The sequence below is a fragment of the Barbatula barbatula genome (assembly GCF_947034865.1).
Source record: "Barbatula barbatula genome assembly, chromosome: 19".
In the NCBI taxonomy this organism is placed as follows: Eukaryota; Metazoa; Chordata; class Actinopteri; order Cypriniformes; family Nemacheilidae; genus Barbatula; species Barbatula barbatula.
In genome coordinates this window covers 3,991,755-4,015,933 of record NC_136782.1, presented here as the reverse complement: position 1 = coordinate 4,015,933, position 24,179 = coordinate 3,991,755, and the positions used below count along the sequence as shown (strand labels likewise).

General features: G+C 40.5%; 4 protein-coding genes across 9 annotated transcripts in view; all 4 read left to right on the top strand.

Annotated features, from left to right (window-relative positions):
- Window positions 1-1,778, top strand: part of dgkd (diacylglycerol kinase delta) — a 30,386-nt gene extending 28,608 nt beyond the window's left edge. For both annotated transcript variants that reach the window (XM_079481982.1, XM_079481983.1), the window contains one exon: window positions 130-1,778. In XM_079481982.1, the coding sequence (XP_079338108.1) occupies window positions 130-219 (90 nt within the window). In that variant the 3' untranslated portion in view covers window positions 220-1,778. The remainder of the gene's footprint in view (window positions 1-129) is intronic.
- A 606-nt stretch (window positions 1,779-2,384) lies between these two features.
- Window positions 2,385-5,246, top strand: ilkap (integrin-linked kinase-associated serine/threonine phosphatase). Of its 3 annotated transcripts, none has more exons than XM_079481101.1 (11): window positions 2,397-2,491; window positions 2,579-2,627; window positions 2,872-3,012; window positions 3,095-3,212; window positions 3,310-3,416; window positions 3,488-3,581; window positions 3,652-3,739; window positions 4,264-4,397; window positions 4,473-4,592; window positions 4,731-4,812; window positions 4,910-5,246. In XM_079481101.1, the coding sequence occupies exons 2-11, from the start codon at window positions 2,585-2,587 to the stop codon at window positions 5,048-5,050; spliced, it is 1,068 nt and encodes a 355-aa protein (XP_079337227.1). In that variant the 5' UTR covers window positions 2,397-2,491; window positions 2,579-2,584; the 3' UTR covers window positions 5,051-5,246. The 3 variants fall into 3 exon arrangements, with proteins under 3 accessions (XP_079337228.1, XP_079337227.1, XP_079337229.1); XM_079481103.1 differs by having other exon boundaries at window positions 2,415-2,491; window positions 2,872-3,002; XM_079481102.1 differs by having other exon boundaries at window positions 2,385-2,627; window positions 2,872-3,002.
- Window positions 5,247-5,684: 438 nt separating this feature from the next.
- Window positions 5,685-15,992, top strand: LOC306908331 (arf-GAP with coiled-coil, ANK repeat and PH domain-containing protein 2). 2 transcript variants are annotated; one of them, XM_079481099.1, is made up of 23 exons: window positions 5,716-5,853; window positions 5,951-6,068; window positions 6,444-6,501; window positions 6,642-6,761; window positions 6,862-6,915; window positions 7,068-7,126; window positions 7,210-7,393; window positions 7,831-7,875; window positions 7,954-8,049; window positions 9,365-9,439; window positions 9,600-9,703; window positions 9,808-9,859; window positions 9,950-10,050; window positions 11,565-11,676; window positions 11,783-11,961; window positions 12,143-12,212; window positions 12,337-12,428; window positions 12,869-12,948; window positions 13,053-13,207; window positions 13,292-13,401; window positions 13,507-13,617; window positions 13,694-13,755; window positions 14,072-15,992. In XM_079481099.1, the coding sequence occupies exons 2-23, from the start codon at window positions 6,016-6,018 to the stop codon at window positions 14,215-14,217; spliced, it is 2,118 nt and encodes a 705-aa protein (XP_079337225.1). In that variant the 5' UTR covers window positions 5,716-5,853; window positions 5,951-6,015; the 3' UTR covers window positions 14,218-15,992. The 2 variants fall into 2 exon arrangements, with proteins under 2 accessions (XP_079337224.1, XP_079337225.1); XM_079481098.1 differs by having other exon boundaries at window positions 5,685-6,068.
- Window positions 15,993-16,360: 368 nt separating this feature from the next.
- On the top strand, window positions 16,361-24,128 carry iws1 (interacts with SUPT6H, CTD assembly factor 1). 2 transcript variants are annotated; one of them, XM_079481096.1, is made up of 15 exons: window positions 16,361-16,678; window positions 17,086-17,153; window positions 17,503-18,016; window positions 18,550-18,600; window positions 18,927-19,134; window positions 19,215-19,266; window positions 19,352-19,461; window positions 20,164-20,314; window positions 21,381-21,463; window positions 21,551-21,680; window positions 21,769-21,886; window positions 21,970-22,081; window positions 22,770-22,826; window positions 23,100-23,211; window positions 23,762-24,128. In XM_079481096.1, exons 1-15 carry the CDS (start codon window positions 16,651-16,653, stop codon window positions 23,885-23,887), a joined length of 1,920 nt encoding a protein of 639 aa, XP_079337222.1. In that variant the 5' UTR covers window positions 16,361-16,650; the 3' UTR covers window positions 23,888-24,128. The 2 variants fall into 2 exon arrangements, with proteins under 2 accessions (XP_079337222.1, XP_079337221.1); XM_079481095.1 differs by having other exon boundaries at window positions 16,395-16,678; window positions 23,100-23,220.
- Window positions 24,129-24,179: the final 51 nt, after the last annotated feature.

The window sequence follows — 24,179 nt, the reverse complement described above, 5'->3', positions numbered from 1 at the left end:
TTCTCACTCCAGACGAGGCGGAGCTATGGCGAATGTGATGTTTTTAAACAAGTAAGGGAGTATTTAAAGCTGAATTTGAGAAAAATACGTTTTTAATATTGTGTGTGTGTGTGTGTTTATTTGTGTAAGGACTTGGGTGTGACTAAAGTGGGTCACATGAAGCGAATCTTGCAGGGTATCAGGGATTTGAGTCCAAACTGCACCGCCAGCGAAGCATAGACGTTCCGCAGCCAATCAGATGCCTCGTTTAGACGTGACGCAGCCTCACCCAGCCAATCAAAAGCTAAGTCACGACTGAAGCCAGCCATACGCAGCACGCCACCTCATAGGGACCAACGCCGACTTGACTCGGAGCTCAACCAATCATAGTGCCTTCTCTCCACTGCCTTTGTGACATCATCATTTTACCAGAAAACTATTTTACTACCTGGGAGGGATGGGATTTATCAAGAGCACCAATATCAGAAACCCGGAGAGACATCGTGTGAAGAAACGGCCAAACAGAAACTAGACTTTAATACGAGCTTTACTTTACTGAAATCCCAACTGGCCGTATTTACTGGATGCCGTCTCATGTTTGTTTTCGTAATCTTTCATCAAAATGTAAGAACTTTTTCCAACATCTGTTGATGTACTGTAAACAAGAGCATCTCGTGACATGATTTTAACAGCATTGCATGTTGTTTGAAAATGTTTGCAGAGGAGAGCAGAAGTGCATCGACACACTCTTGTGAACTTTCTCTGCTTTTTGACTTCTTGACAATCAATCTTATCGACTCGATCCATCACCCTCTTTTCCTCCATGTGTGTGTGAACAGCAGGTGTTCTAGAAGGCCTTAAGCGACATTCCACCAGCGTTTCTGAACGTTCACATATCAACCTGAACCCCATCCTCCCTTATAGCACATACATCTGGCACACATCTATTAGATATCTGCATTTTCATCTGCGATACGTCTCTGAGACGTCTGCTGTCAGATGACACATAGACATCTAGAAGATGTCTGTAAGATGTTTATGATTTAGAATGGATGTACTACTCTTTCTAAGATGTTTAGCAGATGTTTTTACAAGGCAGATGTTTTCCAAATCTCCAGATCTTTAGCAGACATCTTACAGACGTACCTGTGCTATCTGGGATTTGACTCTCGGAGTGTCATACAGATGCTTTCTCTTATTCCACAAAATGGGCCTGTACAAAAACCAAATAGACACCTACAATAACCTGTCTGTGGCTGTGGTTCACCCATTTTTCAACAACGTTTACCTCTGTGAAAAACATGACATGCATACATGAATACAGTGTTTTACAAGAACAACAGGAACATATTTGTAATAAAACGTACAAAATAGTTTCATGGCCAGTAAATTTTGTAAATGTCAAAAGAGAAGTGCAGAAAATGTTTATTTCGGATTCTGCAAACAAACCCAACATTACACTTGACTTGCCTTAAGGATGCTTTATCTAAACAATGACTGGTGTTTATGACAAACGCTATATTTACCCTTTAAACGTCTTATACACTCCACATGTATGTGAGAGAACGCTAATGTGGTCAGATCAGACTTGTCATGTTGTCATATTGGACGCTAAATTGTCCGAACTCTCTGACTGTTAAATATTTATTTTATTGATAAGTTATAACTGAATGCATTCATGTGATGTCCATCTCTCATTTCCGTTTTTATTTTTTTATGTACATAGACCATAATTAAGAATGTAAATACCTTCTTTGTGTACAGTGAAGCATTCTGAATTAAAATCAGGTCTGTGTTTGAAACTTTGCTTTATTTACAACTGATACATATAATAATGTTCCTTATTATGTAAATCATATATATACTATATAGTGGTTAGTATGACATAGAATCGATGAATGTGGGAACATTTAAATATGGAAATAAACACCTATGTGTGAAAATACATATTAAGTAAGTTTAAAATAACTACAGATAACATTTTGTATGAAGAATGAATATTTTCATATTAGAAATTAATTTATATTACATCTATTTATTGTAGTTCTTGCCAATTCCATTGTAGGTTTGATTCTCCGTACACATGTAAAGCAAAAATGCGCAAAAGCATTAATTTTCGGTAAAAGAAACGCCGTAAAAGGTTGTTGCGTTGGCCGGGAATCGAACCCGGGTCAACTGCTTGGAAGGCAGCTATGCTCACCACTATACCACCAACGCTTGACATATTTAAACAGTCACATATTTGTACAAGACTGTGAAAACGTGATTCAAGTTTTTTATTTTAACTTGATATTGTGCATTATCATGCAAATATAAAGCATCAAATATGTTCTTAAACAAATATCGTGATTGTATGAAATTCATCAATTGTCTTCTCAGAACTCGGTCAGTATGGTTAGCTTGCTAGCAGCTAAATTAACGTTAAACACAACAACAGGCGCGTCGCTTCGATCGGCTGCTCATTCATCAGATTTACCTTCAAGTCCGACACGTCTGATCGGATTCTCTTACTGTACGTGTATGAATGTGGTGTGTAACGTTATCTGACGCCGTTAATCAGACATTCGTTGTGAATTGTTTAACGTTACTTGATCTGTAGCCTACAATGGATCTGTTTGATGATCTTCCAGAACCTACAAACGACCCAAGTGAGTTTATTATTCATTATCATAAAATAAACGGAACAATATTCCTCCTGTGTGCGTTAAACGTGTTAATGTTAACGATTGGGTTTTCTGTATAGAAATACACACACGTGTGTAAAATGTGTAGTTTGTGATGTAATGACGTCTTCGTATCCAGCACACTACTGTAGGTTTCACGTGTGTGTTTGGCATACGGTCTTGGCTGTGTTGAAAATGATGTAGTTTTGAGGTGTGTTGTGTATTTTAGGTTCAGTTAAACCCAAAGCTGCAGAGAAGAGCCTGGAGCAAGATGAAGAACGAGGAGAGAAGAGGAAGCGAGATCAAGGGAGCTCTGAGGAGGAGACGCAGATGGAAGACAAAAATCAGGAGGCAAAGAAAGTTTGTAAAGGTTTTCAGCTTTCCACACCCATAGTGTTACTGCCCGAGGATGTGGGTGGGATGTGATGTTCATGGTCTCTGTGTCGCTGCAGATCAAGCCAGGCTGATGGGGTTTGTTGCAGCGAGACGTGGAGAGAGAGATGAGATGCAGGACGCACACGTGATGCTTCCAGACATGACCGCGAGTGTCACGAACCTCCCCTCGCAAGTGTGGGTGTCCCAAACCCTCCCTCCATCTGCATTTTCATCAGATTTCAGTAATGTGTTTTGTGTTATGATATGGTGTGTGTGTGTGTGTGTTTTTCAGGTCACGGCTTGCGTACTTCGCTGTGTTTGATGGTCATGGTGGAGCTCGGGCATCTCAGTTCGCTGCAGAGAATCTTCATCACACGCTGGCCAGCAAATTTCCTAAAGGTACAAGAAGAGCCACGTCACACTTCGGATGTGCTGGTGAGCCAGTTCCCATAATGCATTATGATTTGCAGGCGACGTCGAGAATTTGGAGAAGCTGGTGAGGAAGTGTTTGCTGGACACCTTTCGTCAAACGGATGAAGATTTTTTGAAGAAAGCCTCCAGCCAGTGAGTTCTGCTTTGATTCGGTTCTGGAAGCGTCTATGAGCAAGCTCATACTGTTTATGTGTGTTTGCAGGAAGCCTGTGTGGAAGGACGGCTCCACAGCTACATGTATGTTGGTGGTTGATGATGTTCTTTATGTAGCAAACCTGGGAGACAGTAGAGTATGTATGAATGTCTGCTCCGTAACCTTTGACCCTGTCGATGTTAAAGTCACCATGAAATCAAACAGGAAAATTCCAAGTGTTTTACACAGCGTTGCAGTGATTTATTATAAATGATTGTTTTTAATCCATTTGCACTTGTAATCTTAAATCAAAAACATTAAGCTCCTCTTAACACATAACGTGAGCAACAATAAAGAAGTAGGAATAAACGGACTGTCTGATGGCTAGGCATTTGTAGCCCTCCCCTCCAGGCCCAATTTACAACAAACCAATCAAAAAGGGACGGGCAAAATAAAGCATTTTTTCTAATTTCAGAAGCCTATCACTTGGATATACGTCACGATACAGAAAAGAAGTCAATCGCAACTTCCGTTTCATGGTGACTTCAACATCAACACAAACTCAACCCTGTTATTAAAATGTGGATCTTTATCTTTTATATTATTATCATTGTTTTCAATTCTTTAACTCCTAATGCTAATTGTAAATTGCAGCATAAATACAACTTGTGTGTGTGTTAGGCGGTGATGTGTCGTGTGGAGAAGGCTGAGGATTCTGGGAAGAGAAAGTGTGTGACTCTGGCTCTCAGTAAAGAACACAACCCCACTATTTATGAGGAGCGCATGAGGATTCAGAAAGCGGGTAGCACGGTCAGGTGTGTGTCCGTGTACACATCACTATTGTTTGTGATCATGGGGCACGATTGACCGAATCCTTGTGTGTGTTTCAGGGACGGGCGAGTGCTCGGTGTGCTGGAGGTCTCACGGTCTATAGGTGACGGCCAGTATAAAAGGTGTGGGGTGATATCCACTCCAGACATACGCCGCTGTCAGCTTAGTCGAAACGACAAGTGAGTTATTCTCAGACAAACACAGCAGGATGATCTCCGTCGTATTGTATCCATGTCCTGAACTCTCTGACTGTTATTGGGTGTAATGTTATTTAATGTTAAAGGGTGTTTAAGAATTGTTTTTGTGTTTTCATTCAGATTTGTTCTTCTGGCATGTGATGGGCTTTTTAAGGTCTTCTCTGCGGAAGAGGCCGTTCAGTTTGTGCTCAACGTTCTAGAGGTAATTATGTTTACATGCCTTTACTCTGAATTGAAAACTTACTACATGAAAAAGTCAGTGCTTTTCCAGGACTGTGAAAAAAAACTCTGTCTTTTAGAATGAGACCGTGGAGGTTATAGAGGGGCAAACTGAAGATGCAGTGCGATACGAGGCTACATGTCAGCGATTGGCATGTGAGGCTGTGAGACGGGGATCTGCAGACAACGTCACTGTTGTTCTTGTCTCCATTGAGTTTTGAAGTTGCCGTATGCACATGCAAACACACACAGACCCTCTTCTGTTATCCCAAAACACACACTGATATACATTAACGCATGGATGGATGGAAATGATTATTGACTCTTTTTTTTCAAAGCAGGACTTCTGAAAACACTGTGTCTGATTAAGTTTTTGTGCTTTTTGGCATCTAAACTGAATAAATGTTTTATACCGTCTCGCGTCATCTGTCTATACTTAGTTTCTGTGTATGTGCTGGTTTTATAAATACAATATTTTGTGCTAAACTTCATTAGCATTAAACCTGTTTTTTTACATTTATCTTACGGGACGTCCTGTTGACATCAATGCTCTCTTTTAAAAGAGCACCAGAATGTCCACATCACAACCAGAAAAGTGAATCAGGAAGACTTGGTTGATAAAGGCCAGGGCATTCTCAGAAATATATTTTGAGAAATGTCTGGTTTTGTGTTCATACAACTGATGTCAATGGGGACCATTATTGTCTGGTTATCAACATTATTACCGAATGGGTGAACTATCCATTCAAGTGTTTATTTAACTGTGATTCTATACGTTATGTATTCAAATATGTATAGGATTTCAACACTTTTTAATTCCTTCGCTTCATGCTTTTATTTTGAAATTCGCTGACCGGACACACGCCACCGACGTGACGGCGCACCCGAAGCGCGACTCGCAGCAGAATAATTAACAAACACCTACGCAGCTGTCGACACAAATAGGGCGAATTCGCACCGTTGCAGGTGCGGTATGTTTATACAATGACCGAATGACACGCGTCGTCGACGCTGCGTGTCGCAGGTGACGTGTTTTATTAACGGACTGACAGTGATGCTGATGAGGGAATATGAGATAACGGTTCACGCTGATGCCGCACTCGTGCATTATTTATCTGCAGCGCTGACAGTGTTGTAGTTCATGACGACGAGCGTGTAAACCTGAGGACGGAGTGAAAGCCCGATCATGGACACTTTGCTGGACTTTGAGGAGTGCATCAGAGACTCACCCGCCTTCAGGTATAGCATCTCTTCTTTACTAACTGTGTCTAATGTGCGGCAGCAAGTTACTGTAAAGTGAGTTGACATGTCAAGCAGTGTGGCAGCAGTGTTATGCTGTGTGTTATCTAATAAGTATTTCTGATTATTTTAAATGAACTCCATTTTTATACCTTTCAGTATCAGTGCGTGTTTGTTGTCAACTGAACGTAACGTTACACTTCACCGAAATCCTTCCGGTCCTGCACATTCTTTGCTTTTCAGCATCTTTTGCACATTTGATGCTTTTCTGTAAATATAGGTTTTGGATTTGTCTTGCATGTTATTGTAGTGTGGAACCTATGCAAGAGTTAGTAATGTTAAAAGTGTGCGTGCGTGCGTGCGTGTGCACTGCAGGCAGTCTCTGGACCGGTGTGAGAGCGACTTCACAGAACTGGAGTGTCGCGTGGAGAAAGTAAGACAGCACATAGTTTTGACATTTTTAAGTGTTTTGTTTTTTGCAGCCTGATTTGAATAAATGCTTTTTTTAGACTGAATGTGTGATTTGTCATGACCTGAGATCTTTAAATAAAGTCCTTCTTCTCATTTCTGAAGGTGATGAAGTTGTGCGGTCAGATGGTGGAGGCGGGACAGAGTTACACCACCTGTAATCAGCTCTTTCTGTCTGCGCTGTCCGAGTTTACGGCGTATCATAAGGGCGACGGCGTTATTCTGGTGAGTGAGTGTGTGTGTGTGTGTGTGGATTCATACACATTGACCAGACTTCATATATACATAAAATTATGTTGTGGGCACATTTGTCATGTTTCTGTAGAACTGTCTACGTCAGTTTAACCAGGGCCTCCAGGAAATGATCCAGTTTCAGACCGTGAGTTTGTGTCTTCTGTTTTTATTGGCTGTCAAATCTGCATGTCTGAAAAAGGTTTGAAGACATGGTGAAATATACACTTTGAATCAGCCCATTTGTAAAACGTTCTGCTTTGTTCATTTGAAATAGTGTTTGTGTGTTTTTTAATGTAGATGCTGTTTGATCAAACCCAGAGAGCCATTACACAACAACTCACAAACCTGTTGTCACGGTATGGAACAACACACACACACACACACACACACACCGACTTTCACACATGTCAAAATATTCAGATTGGTTTGTGTGTGGCAGATTTGTACCACAGATTCGAGACACTCGGCGTGAGTTCGTCCGGATCGGAGATGATCTTGAGGCCGCGGTTGTGAAAAATGCTCAGGTCAGCAGACATAAACCCGCAGACGCAGAGAGAGCGACTCACCTGCTGCTCGCCACAAGGAAGTGCTACCAACACTTTGCCCTGGATTACTGCTTGCAGGTGACTACAGATCATCGTCATCAGTTTATTAAAGACATACTGAAAACACTCATTTACATTAACTAAGCATTCAAGACCATTTTGCACCTTCTGTCAGATCAGACGGTTTTTATTTCAAAAGAGCAATAAATGTCCAGTTTACATCATATAAGCTCTGCAACATTTTACAGAAGCTGATTGGCTGATGTTTTGTTTGTTTTGACTGTGACCTGAAGGATCCTGTTTCTGTCGTGTCTTGTTTACTTTAGACTAACTTTCTAAACCCTGCACATGTAACGGAGTACTCATGCATAAACCTTCTAAACAAATACATCTGGATCATATTTCATCCCAATATCAAACAGAAAAAGAGAATAAAGTATTTTACACGAAGAATACAAAAGCCTGTTAGAAGTATTATTCATAGTTCATATTGATTCTTGATTCTTTTCCCGCAGATGAATAACTTTAAAGTCCAACAGAAGCTGGATGTTCTGAACTCGGTGAGATGTTCTTCACGTGCTTTGACGTCTCGAGCAGCTGAATGTGTTTTGCTAAATAAATTGTGGGTTTCTTTGCAGGTCTTCTCCTATTTTCACGCTCGGTACACGTTTTTCCACCAGGGATTTGACCTGCTGAAAGATCTCGAGCCCACTATGAAAACAATGGCCTCACAGGTCATACAAAACACATACATCCCACATTTACATGAAGACACACTGTATTTACTCTTAAACACATGACTTTACACACCGTCTGAGACACATACAGTTATGTTCAAAATAATAGCAGTCCAACATCACGAACCAGATGAGACACTGTTTTTGAGATTGTATTTCTATATGGTAAATATTTTACTAGTAGACCCAACAGTCATGACATGCATGCTGTTAATTCTGTGTAATTGAATCCTTATTTTAAAAGGACGTGTTCAAAATAATAGCAGTGTGGAGTTCAATAAGAGACGTAATCATTCTGTGGAAAAACTGAGTTTCACTCAAAGCCAAAAATTATATCAAATGCTTAAAAATGGCAAACAAAACAAGAAAGACGTGGTAGATAGCGGAAAACTACCATTCGAATGGATCGAAGAATAGTCAAAATGGCAAAGACTCTTTATCAGCTCCATGGTGATCAGTTACCTGTCTGATGTTACCTGTAAGTACTGTAACAATTAGAAAACGCCTCTAGGTGAAGTCAAGCTATTGGCACGAAGCCCTCTCAATGTCTCATTGTTGAAAAAAAACATGCTGAAGAGGTAACAATTTGCCAAAGTACACATTGACTGGCTTAAGACAAATGGCGTAATATTTTGTGGACCGATAAAAAAAGCAAGATACCTCTTTTTGGGTCTAGGGGTCCCACAGTTTGTCAGATGACCCCCCCAAACACTGAATTCATGCCACAGTACACTGTGAAGACAGTGAAGCATGGTGACGCAAGCATCGTGATATGGGATGTTTCTCATACTATGTTGTTGGGCCTATTTATCGGATTCCGTTGATCATAGATCAGTTTGAGTACAGTAAAATACTTAAAGACACCAGTAAGCGAGTAGCATCTTGGTTCCAGACCAACAAGATTAACGCTATGAAGTGGCCTGCCCAATCTCCAGACCTCAATCCAATAGTGTGGGGTGACATCAAAAATGCTGTTTCTGAGGCATTACCAAGAAATGCAGAGGAATTATGGTCTGTAGTGCAAACGACTTTACAAAGACTTTATAAAAATACAGACACTGCTGTTTTTTGAACAGCCTAACATTCCTTTTTCTTCACGCTCTGTAGAGTAAAACAAATTTGATACTTTTTTCTTCATGTTTTGATTTAGAATGGAATGTGCAGTGTTCCCAATGCATTTGTGTTTTGAAATAAGTTATTCTAAGGATTTTGAGCTTTACTCACTTTTCTTAAACACACTGCTATTATTTTGAACACAACTGTATATGGTTGATGAATATTAAAGTTAATGATGAATGTTGTCTGCGAACAGCTCTCTCAACTGTCGGCTGACTGCACAGTCAAGAGGAAAGATCTGGAAAACACACACCTGCTCGTTCAACAGAGGGTGAGATTTGAATACTGCATTATCATCTCTAAAGGTTTTATAGCTAATGTAAGTCGCTTTGGATAAAAGCGTCTGGCAAATGTATAAATGTAAACTATTCACAGAGGCTGATATCAAACATCAATTTGTTAGGTGATAACGGGAAATGTATTCTTTTTAGGATGCGTCTGGAGAGGCCGTTATTGTGTGTAATCCGTCCGATGGAGGAACGATTCAAGGGTACCTGTTTAAACGCTCACGCAAGAAGAACAAGACTTGGAAGAGGTGAGAGAGAGATGAAATGTCTACCTAAACAGCATTTCAAGTCTGTCTGTTTCTTATGAGATATAATTATTCAAAAAGAATAATTTTTGTCTCTTTCCATTCAGGTGTTGGTTTTCTACTGAGAATAATCAATTAATCTACTCGAAATCACACAAGGTACACAAAAGTCTGTGTAGTATTCTGTAATTGTGTTAATATTTCTCAGCAGGTTCACGTTGTTTGTTTTTGTCTCTGTGCGTGTTTTAGGAGCAACCCGTCATCCTGTTTGATGATCTGCGTCTGTGTGCTGTGAAGTCTCTGGATGCCATCGATCGGCGTTTCTGTTTTGAGCTGCTGTCAGTGCAGAAGTAAGTTGATGAAATACACACACACATAGTGAGATCACTGTCCTACTATAGTATTTACTAAACAAAGAGTACAGAATCTGCATTTGTGTTTGTACCCTCTCTCCTCTAATTGTAATGGAAAATTTCAAGTATGGGTTTGTGTAATCATGAATATAAATTATTGCAAACTCATACAGAACATACTTGTAGATCGCTTGCACGATTATACGGGTATTGAGGGAAAGGCACTACAATAGTTCAGATCTTACTTATCAGACAGACATCAATTTGTCCATTTAAATGGGGAATCATCAGATCTAACATAAGTTAATTATGGATTACCTCAGGGATCTGTTCTAGGACCCCTGCTATTCTACATATACATGCTTCCCCTCGGAAACATTATTAGAAAACATGTAATTAGCTTCCACTGTTATGCAGATGATACTCAGCTATATATCTCATCAAGATCAGATGATTCCTCCCAGATATCCCAATTGGCAGAGAGCATCAAAGATATAAAACATTGGATGACCTGTAATTTCCTTCTTTTAAATTCGAATAAAACTGAAATATTACTTATCGGACCAAAGACACGTAAACCTAATATTTTGGATTATAACATGCAAATAGAAGGATGTACTGCTACTCCTACAAATACAGTAAAATATCTAGGCGTTATATTAGAAAGCAACCTGTCATTTCGAAATCACATCTCAAATGTCACAAAAACAGCCTTTTTTCACCTTAGAAATGTTGCCAAATTACGAAATATTCTATGTTTTGCTGACGCGGAGAAGCTTATTCATGCATTTATGACCTCAAGACTTGACTACTGTAATGCTCTACTTAGTGGTTGTCTTGCATCATCAATAAACAAACTACAGTTAGTTCAGAATGCAGCTGCCAGAGTTCTTACCAGGTCCAGAAAACACCATCACATAACCCCAATGTTATCAACCTTTCAGTGGCTACCCATTAAGTATCGAATCGACTTTAAAGTTCTTTTAATCACTTATAAAGCCCTAAAGGGTTTAGCCCCTACCCTACATAACAGAGAGCGTGATGGGTTGTAGTGTGATAGAAGCTCTAAGTTCTCAATATCACTTAGAATAACTAAATCCACCAAAGGGGGTCGAGCTTTCTCATACGTAGCACCTAAACTCTGGAATAGCCTTCCTGATACTATCCGAGGATCAGACACACTCGCCCAATTTAAATCTAGATTAAAGACACATCTTTTAAGCCAAGCATTCACTTAATGCAAATATGCTAAATAAACCACCGGGAGACTGCGGACATTAGATATTATTCACTAGAATAATTTAACTTGTATAAACACCATTCATTGTGCTGTGTTTAATTTTTTGTTTTCCATTTTTTTTTCCCCTGTAAAGCTGCTTTGGAACAATGCACATTGTGATAAGCACTATATAAATAAAATTTAATTGAACACAGTTTAATTTGATGGAATAATGAGTAAATGCTATGGACGGCTGCTGAAAACCCAAATACACAGGTGTTTGTGTTTGCAGGTGTTGTGTGCTGCAGGCAGATACTGAGGAGCTGAAGCTGGCGTGGATAAACGCTGTTCAGGGTTGTATAGACATGGCATACCGTGATCAAGTACCCAATCAAAACACTCAGGTACACAAACAAACACACACTTTAGGACCAAGCACTCTGTTGTTATGATGTCATTTTTTTACCTTGCCTGCTTTGACTGAAATTTACATGTTGGTTGTGTGTTCAGGTAAAGGAGAACTCCACCCCTGTCCCCGATCTAGAACCCCCCTCTCGCCCCCCTGCTCTGGGCGTGGCTCTCCGGGGCAACGGTAACCGGCGCTGCTGTGACTGCGGAGAGGCGGAGCCTCGGTGGGCCAGTGTTAATCTGGGCATTACCATGTGTATCGAGTGCTCGGGCATCCACAGGTAATGCCTGATTTAAACAATCCCGTGTTTGAATGTCACAGTTTACAGTTCTAATTGTTACATTTGAATAATGAATGATGAAAAACGCGATTGACATAAAGACTCAACCGTAAAATACTTCGTTGATACTATAATTCTATAACATTTGATGGAAAAAATCAAAGCTTGTTTGTTTTTGTAGGAGTCTCGGGGTTCATCTGTCCAAAGTTCGCTCTCTTACACTTGATTCGTGGGAGCCAGAACAGCTCAAGGTCAGACATGGATTTTGAACTGGCTCTTTTTATAACCTTACATGCAACTGTTTTACCAAATTCACTTCTATAGCTTCTGTATTTCTTGAGATCTGTCATCTACATCTTTAAATCTACCCCACAGCTGCAGTGCATTCTGGGTAATGATGTTATAAATCGCATTTATGAGTTTAACCCAGCGGATGGACTACAGAAGCCCAGTCCAGGCAGTCCACGGTACCTATCTCTCGCAACAACTAACATAGACCTATTTCAGAGCATGTGGTGTTCAAACCGGAAGTAGGATAAACGCTTTTCCGGTCAATGTTCTAACTTGGTTCAATTCACAGAACAGTTGCTGAGATTAGAAGCAGTTAGGCATGTAGCGTCCCTTTATGGTGATTTGTCTAACATGTATCAGACCTTGATAATAAATATTTTTTTGTAATGTAATTTTTAAATTTCCCAGTAAACCACGAACAAATCAGACGTCATCTGCTACTGCCGCTTTTGGTTAAAAACATGCCTGTGAGAATGAATGAACGAACAGATGAATCAATGGCTATGGCAGCAGTGCGACGGGAAAACGTTTTCCCTACTTCCGCTCTCTGTCACCATTTTGTAAAATTAATGTCACTTTTTGCTTTTAGTTTATAAATGGTTGTTTCGTCTCTCAGGCATGATAAAGAGCAATGGATCAGATTAAAGTATGTGGAGAAGAGATTTGTCAAACGTCAGTCTGATTCTTCTGATGCTGGTAATGTTTTATAAATTTTGCATCAATTGTTTCTGCATTGATTTTTCAATCTGATGAATGTTGTGTGATTATACATATATTTGGTTGCTGTGCTGTTGCCATAGAGACAGCAAAGCTACGAGCCGGGAAGAAGCTGTACCAGGCCTCACTAAGCGGAGATCTTGTTGCCATGGCGACAGCGCTGGCTGAGGGTGCGGAAGTGAACTGGAGTAACCCGGATCAAGAAGGACGAACGGCTCTGATTGGTTCAGCCATCGGGGTGAATGACAGAGAGTGATGTTTTAAGTGTCGTATATTTTGTATGATTGATATGTATCTTATATGTGTGTCATTTGTATCGCAGGGCTCACTGTTGGCCTGTGAGTTTTTGTTGCAGAACGGCGCTAACGTGAATTTCCGAGATCAGCACGGACAGGGCGCTTTACACGCCACTGCCACCTACGGACACACGGGGTACAAAACATCCCTGACATTTACATCACATTGATCTTCCGTAACGTGAAGCAGAATATTTGTTCGATGTTGACTTTCATCGTGTTCTGTGATTGGTCGATTTAGACAGGCGTGTCTACTGCTCAAGCGAGGAGCCAATCAGTACGCAGCTGATGAAAATGGAAACGACCCGCTCAGTATCGCTGTAGAAACGGCTCAGGCTGACATTGTCACCTTGTAAGTAACAGTGAATGTGTTTTGTAGTGTTCTGAGTATGTTTTTATTGGAGGATAATTCATTTTGTGTGTTTCAGGTTAAGAATGGCACGAATGAACGAGGAAATGAGAGATTCAGAGGGATTCTTCGGTTCTGTGGGTAAGATTCCTTTTTCTAAGATGAAAAATACAACAGTTTGATACGCCGTCCGAGGTCATGAGCATCAGTGTATATAATCTAATTTTTTTGCAATATTATTTTAGAATTATTAGATGCAACAGTAAACTATTTATAGACTTTGAGGTACAGTTAACACTTAAAATGTATGAATGTCATTTTATAAAAATATTAACCTAAACAAATATTAAGATTAACAATATTTCCGTTATTTCAATATATTATGAAGCTTTTGTGAGAACTTATGTTTTCACAGGTTGTGACTGGTCTGTAAGATATTTTTAATGCTGTTCCGCAGGAGACGATGAAACATTCCAGGATATTTTCCGTGACTTCAGTAACATGGCGTCACATGACCCGGAGAAGCTCTCTCGTCGTCAGTTCACACGCAGCGCTGAGGACGGAGTGGTAAATGAGCAGAAAGATGAAGGAGAGGAGAACTAGATATCCACTGAGTTTCATGGGTCACCTGTCTGCGGAGGTCAGAGGTCACGCTGCTGCACTGTGGACCAGGTGCGAGAAAACACAGGAGTATAAAGGGAAACTTTAAAACATTTATTTGTTACAATTATTTAAAACTAAACTCTATTCAGAATCTCTTGAAAAGACACTGGATATAACCACTGAGTATGTTAACAGTACACGTGACATCACTAAGGCTCAGTATTGAAGGTTATTTTTATGTTCCGCATCATTACGTGCTAATTTTGGACTGAATTGACGTTTTGTCCTGACTGTGTATTACTGAAACTGTACTAAAATTCTTTTTACTGAATGGTTTTATATTGCACTGCAGTAAAATCTCGGTTCTTACTTATGCTACACTGAACATTTGCTGTCAGCTTAATTGTCAAAACCAATTACCGTAAACACAGTTTATCAACTTACACTACCAGCCAGAGGTTTGGACACCCTTGAGTAAATTTTAAGAACCTTTTGATCTAAAGTCTTGCGTGTGAAATTAATTTTGTAGACAATATTAATTATCTACTTACCTTCAAAAGGCTGAAGTGTTCGTATAAAATTAACGAGTCTAGTGAAGGTAAAACCATATAGTGTCTAGTCTACATGGAAATGGACAATTTCCAGCCCAAAGGCTCACTAAAACTCGGCCAATCCAACAAAAACCAGTCCAAATTTTAACTGCCAAAGTATTGTGATAGAAATGTCTTGCAACGATGATAATGACCATTTTGTCTCCTTAAAACAAAGTATGATGACAAAATATAACTAGATAGTAAAGTTAGAGAACAAACTTAAAGTTGGCTCTACAAAGTCTGGCCTAAAGAGTTTAAAATAGTTTGAAAGGTTTTAGCTTAAACATTTTTCAACATGATAGAATGAAATAATGTGACTCCAGTCTGTAAAACCTGGGCTAAAGTTTAAATAAAACCACCAACCGTGCTCTGAATTCAGTTATAGTTATATTTACAAAGTCGAGTCTTCTGTCACCACATATGTTATCCACGTTGCGAGATTTGAGTCACCCTCCCATCACCGTGAAACATATATTTGGGCCACTTTGGGATTTCGTTTGCTTCAATATACAAAATCAGGTCCTTTATCGCACCAAAACCCTGTCACTCACGAATCATCACATTTCAACCGTAGATTGATTGACAGGTCTCCCTATCCCAGACCTGATTGGTTAAACTGAACCAATAGGGGTGAGTTAAGGAAAATGTGTTTATGACTGCTCTACACCTTATTATACATTATTATACTAAGCGTTTTGAAATAACCTAACTAAAAACCCACCCAAGTCTTTTCTTTGCTTTTTATTTAATTTCATAAGCAGCCCAAATTTTGTGCACCCGCCCAATGTATTTTTCTCCTGTCAAACCCATTCAAAAGAAGCCCAATCTGGCAACACTACATGGAAACTCCTTCAATACTGTTTAAAAGCATCCCAAGATTCTGATCATGAAGTTGAAAGGGAGATGTTATCTTGACACATGCGGCTACGTTTTTACACGCTTTTCGTTTATTTTAATGTATTTGTTCAAACCTTTGTGTTTTATTTTTAACATTGGTTTTTACTATTATGCAGATAATAGCGATAACAAGGAACGATTGGGGGTCCAGACATTTCCCTGGTAGAGTACATGTGTACATACTGAATAAAATGCCCACGTTCACTATATCTAGATATCAGTCTTAATGTCTAAAAAGGTTGTGATTTATGCTACTGAATAAAATACACGCTATTTAACTATCATATGTGTCTTGTGTGTCCCAATACTTATAGGGTTTCTGAACCTTACCATAGTAGACATTGACGTATTCTATGCATTAACAATATGTAGTAATTACTCAAATATACTACAGTATACTACAATTTACTGAGTGCTAAGTAAAGTATTTTTGCGGTAAAAGTATATATGTGGCCATGACTAGTAAAATACACATTAATACAATATTAACAAGATAAAATACACATGACATATTAGACGAATAAAATCGTTTTTATCATGTTTATATAGTTTATAGCGAATGATTTATTTAATAAAAAACATGTTTTATTAAGGAATATGATCGATGCCGCGCGAGTGCGCTTGTGAGGCCCCGCCCATCCACCGTGACGCTCATTTGTCTTGCGTCATAATAGCGCGCCCAGCTTTGCACGCATGCGTGAGTGAAGCGACGCGGTGACACCATTTTAAAGAAAGAAAGAAAAACAGAAAAACAGAAACGGCGATTAACAGTAAATTATTGAAGAATATTTTAAGCACATGTGTGACCTTGCGGAACCGAGAGGACGGAAGAGTAGAGCTGCAGTCTGAACCCGCGCTCTCGGACCTGATCTGAGATCGGACTGCGTTCTGCGTTTATAGCCGTTTTGATCTGTGTCCGTGTTCGGTTCCGTCCAGAAAGCAGATGGATGGAGACGAGGACGTACGCTCAGGTATATCAAGCAGACGCAAAAATGAACAATTCTTCAGATGTAATGTTAGTTTTACCACGGAATCACTCCACGCGTGTTACATCATGCAGCATAGCACTTCGTCACATTTATCTTTCAAAAAAATAATAGAAAGCTATTTAATAATGGGAATTGTATTGGTTTGAATGGAAGCTTAAATTGTCTCGGTGGGTCTCTGAGGTTAATCTGGCATCTGTTGGGCGGATGAGAACCAATAAACCATGTGACGTTAATCCAAATGTTACTACGTTTTATGGTAAACAGCTGATTTTTGTGGTTTTCAATAGGGAATTGAAATGTTGCGAGTTTAAGCTCTGAAAGGATCTTTGTGGAGCTCCGTGACTGTTCGTGAAATGTGGAATAAAGGCATATTGTGTTTGTTTGTGCAGATGATGGAAGTGTCACTCCAGTTCAGGATGAGCAGGAGGATGTGAGACCCGAATCGCGACAGTCAGATGTGAGTCAAGTCTCGTCTCCTGTGGCGATACAAATAATGACATTTAGTATTGTGGTGTTATATTTTAGGATATATCATCCGTTTCATTATATTAGTTGAGCTGACAACACATGGCCTGCTTCACTGTGATTCTATTGCTTTAAGAAGTTCTGTCTTGGGGTTAAGCTTTCTCAACTCCTTTCATAATTATAGTGTCTAAAAAAAATTAATAGACTTTTGTTTTATATAAAAGTTTCAATTACACCTTGAGTGCTGCTTTAAAATGTTATTGAAAATCCTAAATTCTTTGGAAATAAATCTGTTATTGTCACACATCAAATGCTGTTTTCTGATTCGTCTGACCGCACAGGATGACGCCACGGACAACGAGGGCGACGCTCACGATAGGAAGTCTGAGAATAGCGGGTCGGATCACGAGGCCCGTGAAGGAGGAGACGGGAGCGATTCAGAGCCCGAGCCGCCCCGACCCGCCGACAGCGATGATGATGAGAGAAGCTCCCCCATAAAGCGAAGAGCTAGCACATCCGACAACGAGGAGGAGAAACCTCAGCCGGCCAGCGACTCCGATCACGAGAAGGAGAAAGCTCAGCCGGCCAGCGACGATGATCGGGAGAGGAGAAGCAGCCCGAAAACAGACGCAGGCAGCGATTCCGATGAGGACAAACCCAAACAGAACACACAGAGGTCATCTGATGAAGAGGAGGATGGAGAGAGTAAGAAGAATGGAAAATGGAAAGCTGTGATGAACTCAGACAGTGAGGTAGAGGAGGAGAGACCGAAGGAGGAAGTAGGGAGTGATCAGGATGAAGCGCCCAAACGAAACACACTGGACAGTGAAGATGATGAGGAAGAGGACAAGCCTGGTCAGTTTATTCTATTTTAACTTTTGTTCTTGGTGGTCTTGTGAGTTATGGCCCAGAATTAATAGGCACCTGGAAATCAATTTCTTATTTCTAACATCTAGGAGTGGAATGATGCTCAGCTTTTTGATTCCCTATATAACATTATTTTAATTCAATTAACACATTTCCCATTTGTTATTTTCTGAAAGAACTGACGTACAAGATTCAATCGAATAGATCCATCACTGAAAACTGAATTTAAGATACAATTAGATTCCTTAAAGCAGAAAGAAACCTCAAAGCATTAAATCTCAACCAAATTCCAAAGAATAAAAGTGATGTGTTGAACCGGGGTTTTATGTTATAGATGTTATATTTATTAGCATTTTTATACTACTGGAATGCTAAGTTGATGCCATGTTGCTCAGCTAAGCGATTTCATCCGTATCCGTCTATCAACAAAGAATATTATCCAATAGTATTACATTTATATATGTATCACAGCTTTCTAAAACCCCTCTGGTGACAGACTGTATATTCTCTTGTGATTTCAGTGAAGAGGAAGAAGGCCGTGCTTTCAGACAGCGATGAAGACGAAGGGAAAGGTGGAGCTTTCCGTCTACTTTTAAAGAGATACAAAAATTAAAATGTATTCATTCATTTGTTCAAAATCTGCATCCGACTTTCTTCTTTGAAACACAAAAGAAGATATTTTGAGATGTTTCTGTGGTTTTGTTGTGCATATAATGGAAGTCAATGGGGGTCAGTGTTGTCCGGTGACCAACATTCTTCAAAAGATCTTCTTTTGTGTTGTGCAGAAGAAAGAAAGTCAAACGGGTTTGGAATGACACGAGGATGAATAATTGAGGACCTTATGTAAACATTTTGATGAACTATCCTTTAAACACTTGTGTAATGTCTGGTTGTGCAGAGGTGAAGAAGAGCAGGGTGGTGTCTGATGAGGACTCCGGCAGTGATGATGGCTCCGGTGCTCCTGATAAGAGTTTAGCAGCTAAACTGAAGGAGCTGGGCTCAGACAGCGAGGAAGAAGAGGACACGGGAAAGGCTGACGGAGAGAGGAAAGACGAGAAGGCTCTGTTTGGCTCTGATAGCGAATCTGGCGGCGACGATGAGGAAGAGTTAGTGCTCGTAACGCTCAAACAGAAACACGCAGAGAAACGAGTGTGTGTGTTTATTGTACTCTCTCTCTTCCGCACAGGAAAATGATCGCAGACATCTTTGGTGAGTCTGGGGATGAGGAAGAGTTCACGGTGAGCGCTCATTATCACGAATGATTCACTGATTCATGTGCATGTGATTCACTTGATACACTGATTCAACTGTGTATGTGTGTAGGGCTTTAATCAAGAGGAGCTGGAGGGCGAGCAGAAGCAGTCTCAGGCAGGAGGACAGAAGCAAGTGGACGACTCCGATTCAGATGATGAAATCGACAGGGGAGGAAAAGAGTGAGTGATTTATTCATTCTGTTCATATGGAACCACCAGGCGCGTCGCACCCGTGGGGGATGTGGGGGTTTTAACTCCCACACTTTTTAGCAATTTTGCACAAACGCCTTACTACAGTCTCTTCCGTTTCTCTGGCTGCTCTACTGTCTGCGCTCGCTGCCTGCGGCTCTCTCCTCTCCCCCTCCCTCTCAAACATGACTCCGGCTGATGATTGGCTGTTCTGCCTTAAGTCCCGCCTCTCTTGTGTCGGTTAGCTCGCGCTGAGGAGGCGGGACCTTATGGTTATTTACATGATACATCTCCCTTTTCCAGGTACTTTTCAAGGTTTTTAAATAAGCTTGATATGTGTTTGGGAAGATGTTATTGGTTTTTTGACATTTCGAGTGTTTTCGTTATAATATTCAGTTTTTTAGACTAATACTAATTGCTATGTAGTTAAGGGATAATGTTTATTTGCGTCGGGGTCCCGATCAGCCTGTCGGGGTTGTATTTGCTATAACAACTGCCTCGCTATACATTATACGCTTATTACATGGCTACCTACCAAATAAATCAATAATTTGACACAAAATATTGATTTAAAAACTAGAACTGCGTCCATGGCAACGGTGTGTTATACTTCCCAGCTGTCATAAAAGTAATTTTAAGCCAAAATGGCCCTCTTTCTCGTGTGATCTAATCGTGTGTGTGTGTGTTTTTCAGCATGTCATTCATGTCAGACTTCGACATCATGTTGGCACGTAAGAAAGCTCAGGGTGGGAAACGCAGACGCAATCGAGACGGTGGCACCTTTATCAGCGACGCCGATGATGTCGTCAGTGCCATGATCACTAAAATGACAGAGGCTGCAGAGGTTTGTTGCGTCCGTGTATAGATATTCATACATGCAGTGAGGGAAATAATTATTTGATCCCCTACTGATTTTGTAACTTTGCCTGCTTACAAAGAAATGAAGGGTCTATACTATTTATGGTAGATTTATTTGAACTGATAGAGACGGAATATAAAAAAAAACATGGGGAAAAATATTATATACAGGTTATAAATTAATTTTCATTTCAGAAACAAGTATTTGATCCCCAAGCAAAACATAACTTTGTGCTTGCCAAAAAGGGTTTCTCCACAAAGTACAGAGGCAGGACATTTCTGATATGTCCAACTGTGTCAGGATAGATTTGAGTTCACTCCTCTGTGAATCTTTAAGGTTTCTTGGCTGTTGTTCAGCAAATTGGAGTTTTAGCTTCCTTCACAGATTTTTCTATAGGACTAGGATCTAGAGAGTAGGACATTTTATGTGCCTCCTAAAGGCACTCTTTGGTCATCTTGGAAATATGTTTTGGGTCTTTGTCATGTTAAAGGTACATCCATGACCCATCTTCAGTGATCTAGTTAAGGGGAGGAGGTTCTCGTCCAATATTTGACGGTACATTGGCCCGTCCCTCAGCCCCTCAATGCGGTGAAGTCATCCAGTACCCATAGCAGAGACAAAGCCCTAAAGCATAAGGTTTCCAACACTGACCTCAAGAACACCATCCCTACAGAGAAGCACATAGTCAGCATTACTCTCCCTCCCAGTGAAAAATCAGGTTACCAAGACGCAGACAACATTGCAGTCTCTGCTTGTAAACCTGGCTGAGAGTTGAGTTTATATATCTATTCACTTTATATTACAAGTGTTTAAACCGTAAACTTGTTCATGTTAGTGTCTACATAACAGCACCTAACAATTCATATTCATGCTTATTTAAAGAGTTGCAGACACACAGACAGCCATCTCATTCTCGAGTGTTTCTATAGGTTGCATGTACCGGATGGGTCAAAAAGCATTTATAAATCATATTGTTTTCTAGCAGATCTTTGGATGTCTGTTAATAGCAAAAAAACGTGGTTTAAAACAGGTTTCACATTTTTGTGTGCAGGAGGATAGAACTCTGAACAGTCAGAAGAAACCAGCGCTGAAGAAACTCATGCTTCTGCCCACAGTCGTCATGCATTTAAAGAAGTGAGGGTTTAATTTTTTGTTTCCATGCAGCTCTTGTATGAGAGCAATATCCCGAACACGTCTGTGTTTTTGTGTGTGTGAGCGCAGGCAGGACCTGAAAGATACGTTCATAGACAGCGGCGTCATGTTGGCCATTAAAGAATGGATCAGTCCACTGCCGGATAAAAGTCTACCAGCGCTCAAGATCAGAGAGGAGCTCCTCAGAATCCTACAGGAAGTGAGTCGAGGCAGACACAGAGACCATATCCTGGCTAACAACAGCTTATGAAACCTGACACGCTGTTTGTTTGTTTGTTTGTCTCCAGCTGCCCAGCGTAAGTCAGGAAACACTGAAGCTCAGTGGAATCGGCCGAGCTGTTATGTTTCTCTACAAACACCCAAAAGAGTCTCGAGCGAACAAAGATCTGGCGCTGAAACTCATCAGTATGTGCACACACTAAATGTCACATTGCATGGTTTTCGTTAACAATGATTTGATGAAATAATGAAGAAATGTGTGTTTGTAGATGAGTGGTCTCGGCCTATCTTCGGCCTAACGTCAAACTACAAGGGAATGACTCGAGAAGAGAGACAACAGAGAGACCTCGATCAACAGATCGCCCCCCGCAGGCGCCTCAGGTATAAGGCACACAAATGCATTCAGTTTCCCAAAGCCTTCTCACCTGTCAATCACCCATCAAACATCTTTCAATCATCTGTCATTCTGCTCTTCTCATGTGTAAGTGAGCCTCAGAAGTCTGATAGGGCAGAAGAACCAGATGTCTTTGCCCCTCCCCTCAGGTTCACCGTGTGTGAGCGCATGAGACCAGCTGCACCATATCTAAACTTTAACCCCTCGTGTCCGTGTGTGTCACATTTGATTTACTTTAACTCCATTCTACTCTTATTATTCTGCACTTTCAGATTCAAGTCATTTTAACCGGATTCTTTTTGGTTTAAAAGAAAAATGGTTTTATTCTCTTTCATTCTCTAGTCATCCTCTGTTCTACTTTACTCTGTCTTTCAACCCCATCTCACCCTCCCTCCCTATTTCCATCACCTCACCCGTGATCTGTATTTTTGTAGTATGGATTGCGGGTGTGTGCATCTAATGCGTTATAACTTTGTTTGTGTATGTGTGTACTGTTGTTCTTCTGAACGTGGCTGTTTACGTCAGGCTTGTGTGGTCAAACCTCATCTGTTAGACAGAATCGATCTGACTGTGCCACCCTAACATGCAATTTCAACACTGAGGCATGTTTGCTTGTTTACAGTCTTCGTGTTATGTATTTGCACAATCTGAACCCTGTGTGTGTTTGTGTTATAGTTCTGGGGGACAGACGCCTCGCAGAGACCTCGAGAAGGTTTTAACAGGAGAAGAAAAGTAAGAGATTGTCTCACATTCGCACTAGAGTTATTATCCTTTTATATATTTTTTATGTGGGTTTTGAGTCATTTCGGTGCACTATTAATAAATAATCATTACATTTTATTTGTACAGTTATGAAAAATATATATTTAATCCAAATGTTCCTAAACGTTTCCCTGTTTCTCTTTCTGTCTATCTCAATCCCTCTCTTTCTCTGTCTCTCCGTCTCTTACTCTCTCTTTATTTCTCTTTTTTTCCGTAATCCCTTTGTCTTCCTCTCTCTCTCAGGGCACTGCGGCCGGGTGACCCAGGCTTCTGCGCGAGGGCGCGTGTGCCCATGCCGTCCAATAAAGACTACGTTGTTCGACCCAAGTGGAATGTAGACATGGACTCAAGCAGAGTGAGTGTGGTGTGTATGTGTGGGCGAGTTTAACTGGAGGGATGAATAAGAGGCCAAAGAATGTGAGAAGTGGAAGGTTTCCGAACTTTTCCCGTTATGTGATTGTTAGAGGAGCTTTACGAAAGGCATGAACCGGATGGAGAAGCACAAACGGCGTTTTGCCGAGCAGAGGAAGCAGCGCCGCCCGCAGGGAGCTGTGAAAATCAGCATTGAGGGAAACCGTATGCCCCTGTAGTTCACACTCCTGCCTAAGGGGGCAGTAAGTGGACGCATGGTGCATGCTGCACTGTATGCAGTGTGCTGTTGAGTAAATAAGTGGGTGTAAACTCCTAAAATGTGTTTATTAGTGTTAAAACAAATGACCCACCCCCCAATCAACTGTTGCTAGCTTGACGGTTTGCGGGTCTTCTTGTCTTCTAACACAAACTTATTTTACAGTGCGTTCCGTATGAATAACAGCTTTCTGTGATTCTACCTTTGATTTATGGACATTTTGCAAGAATTACAGACCTTATGCATGACTTATTAATTTTTGCTATTTTTTCTTTAGGGTCCTTTAAAGAAAGGATTTTCACGAGTAGATAAACAAATGCGACGCTTTGCAGACATCAAGCGATTAACAAAGCCAGGACACGCGGTGAAGATCAGCGTGGAGGGGAACCGCATGCCTCTCTGATGGCCTCCCTAGTCCGCCCCAAAATGTTTAAATTGTTCTTTTTTGTATTGTTTCTGTACAATGTAGCCAGTCTTGGGTGTTCAATTCTACAGTGGTTTTACAGAAAGATGAAATGTCTGAAAGCTGCGCGTCTGTGATGATTTAGCCCTGTTTAAAATGTCTTCACAGAACTGAGCCAGAACCCCGCAGGGTTTGCTTCTGCTATATCTTTCATAATAAAGTTTCCATGTTCTGACTTTTACTCCTGGGCTTCTCGTCTGTTTATCTTTACTTGGTACAATACAAAAATACT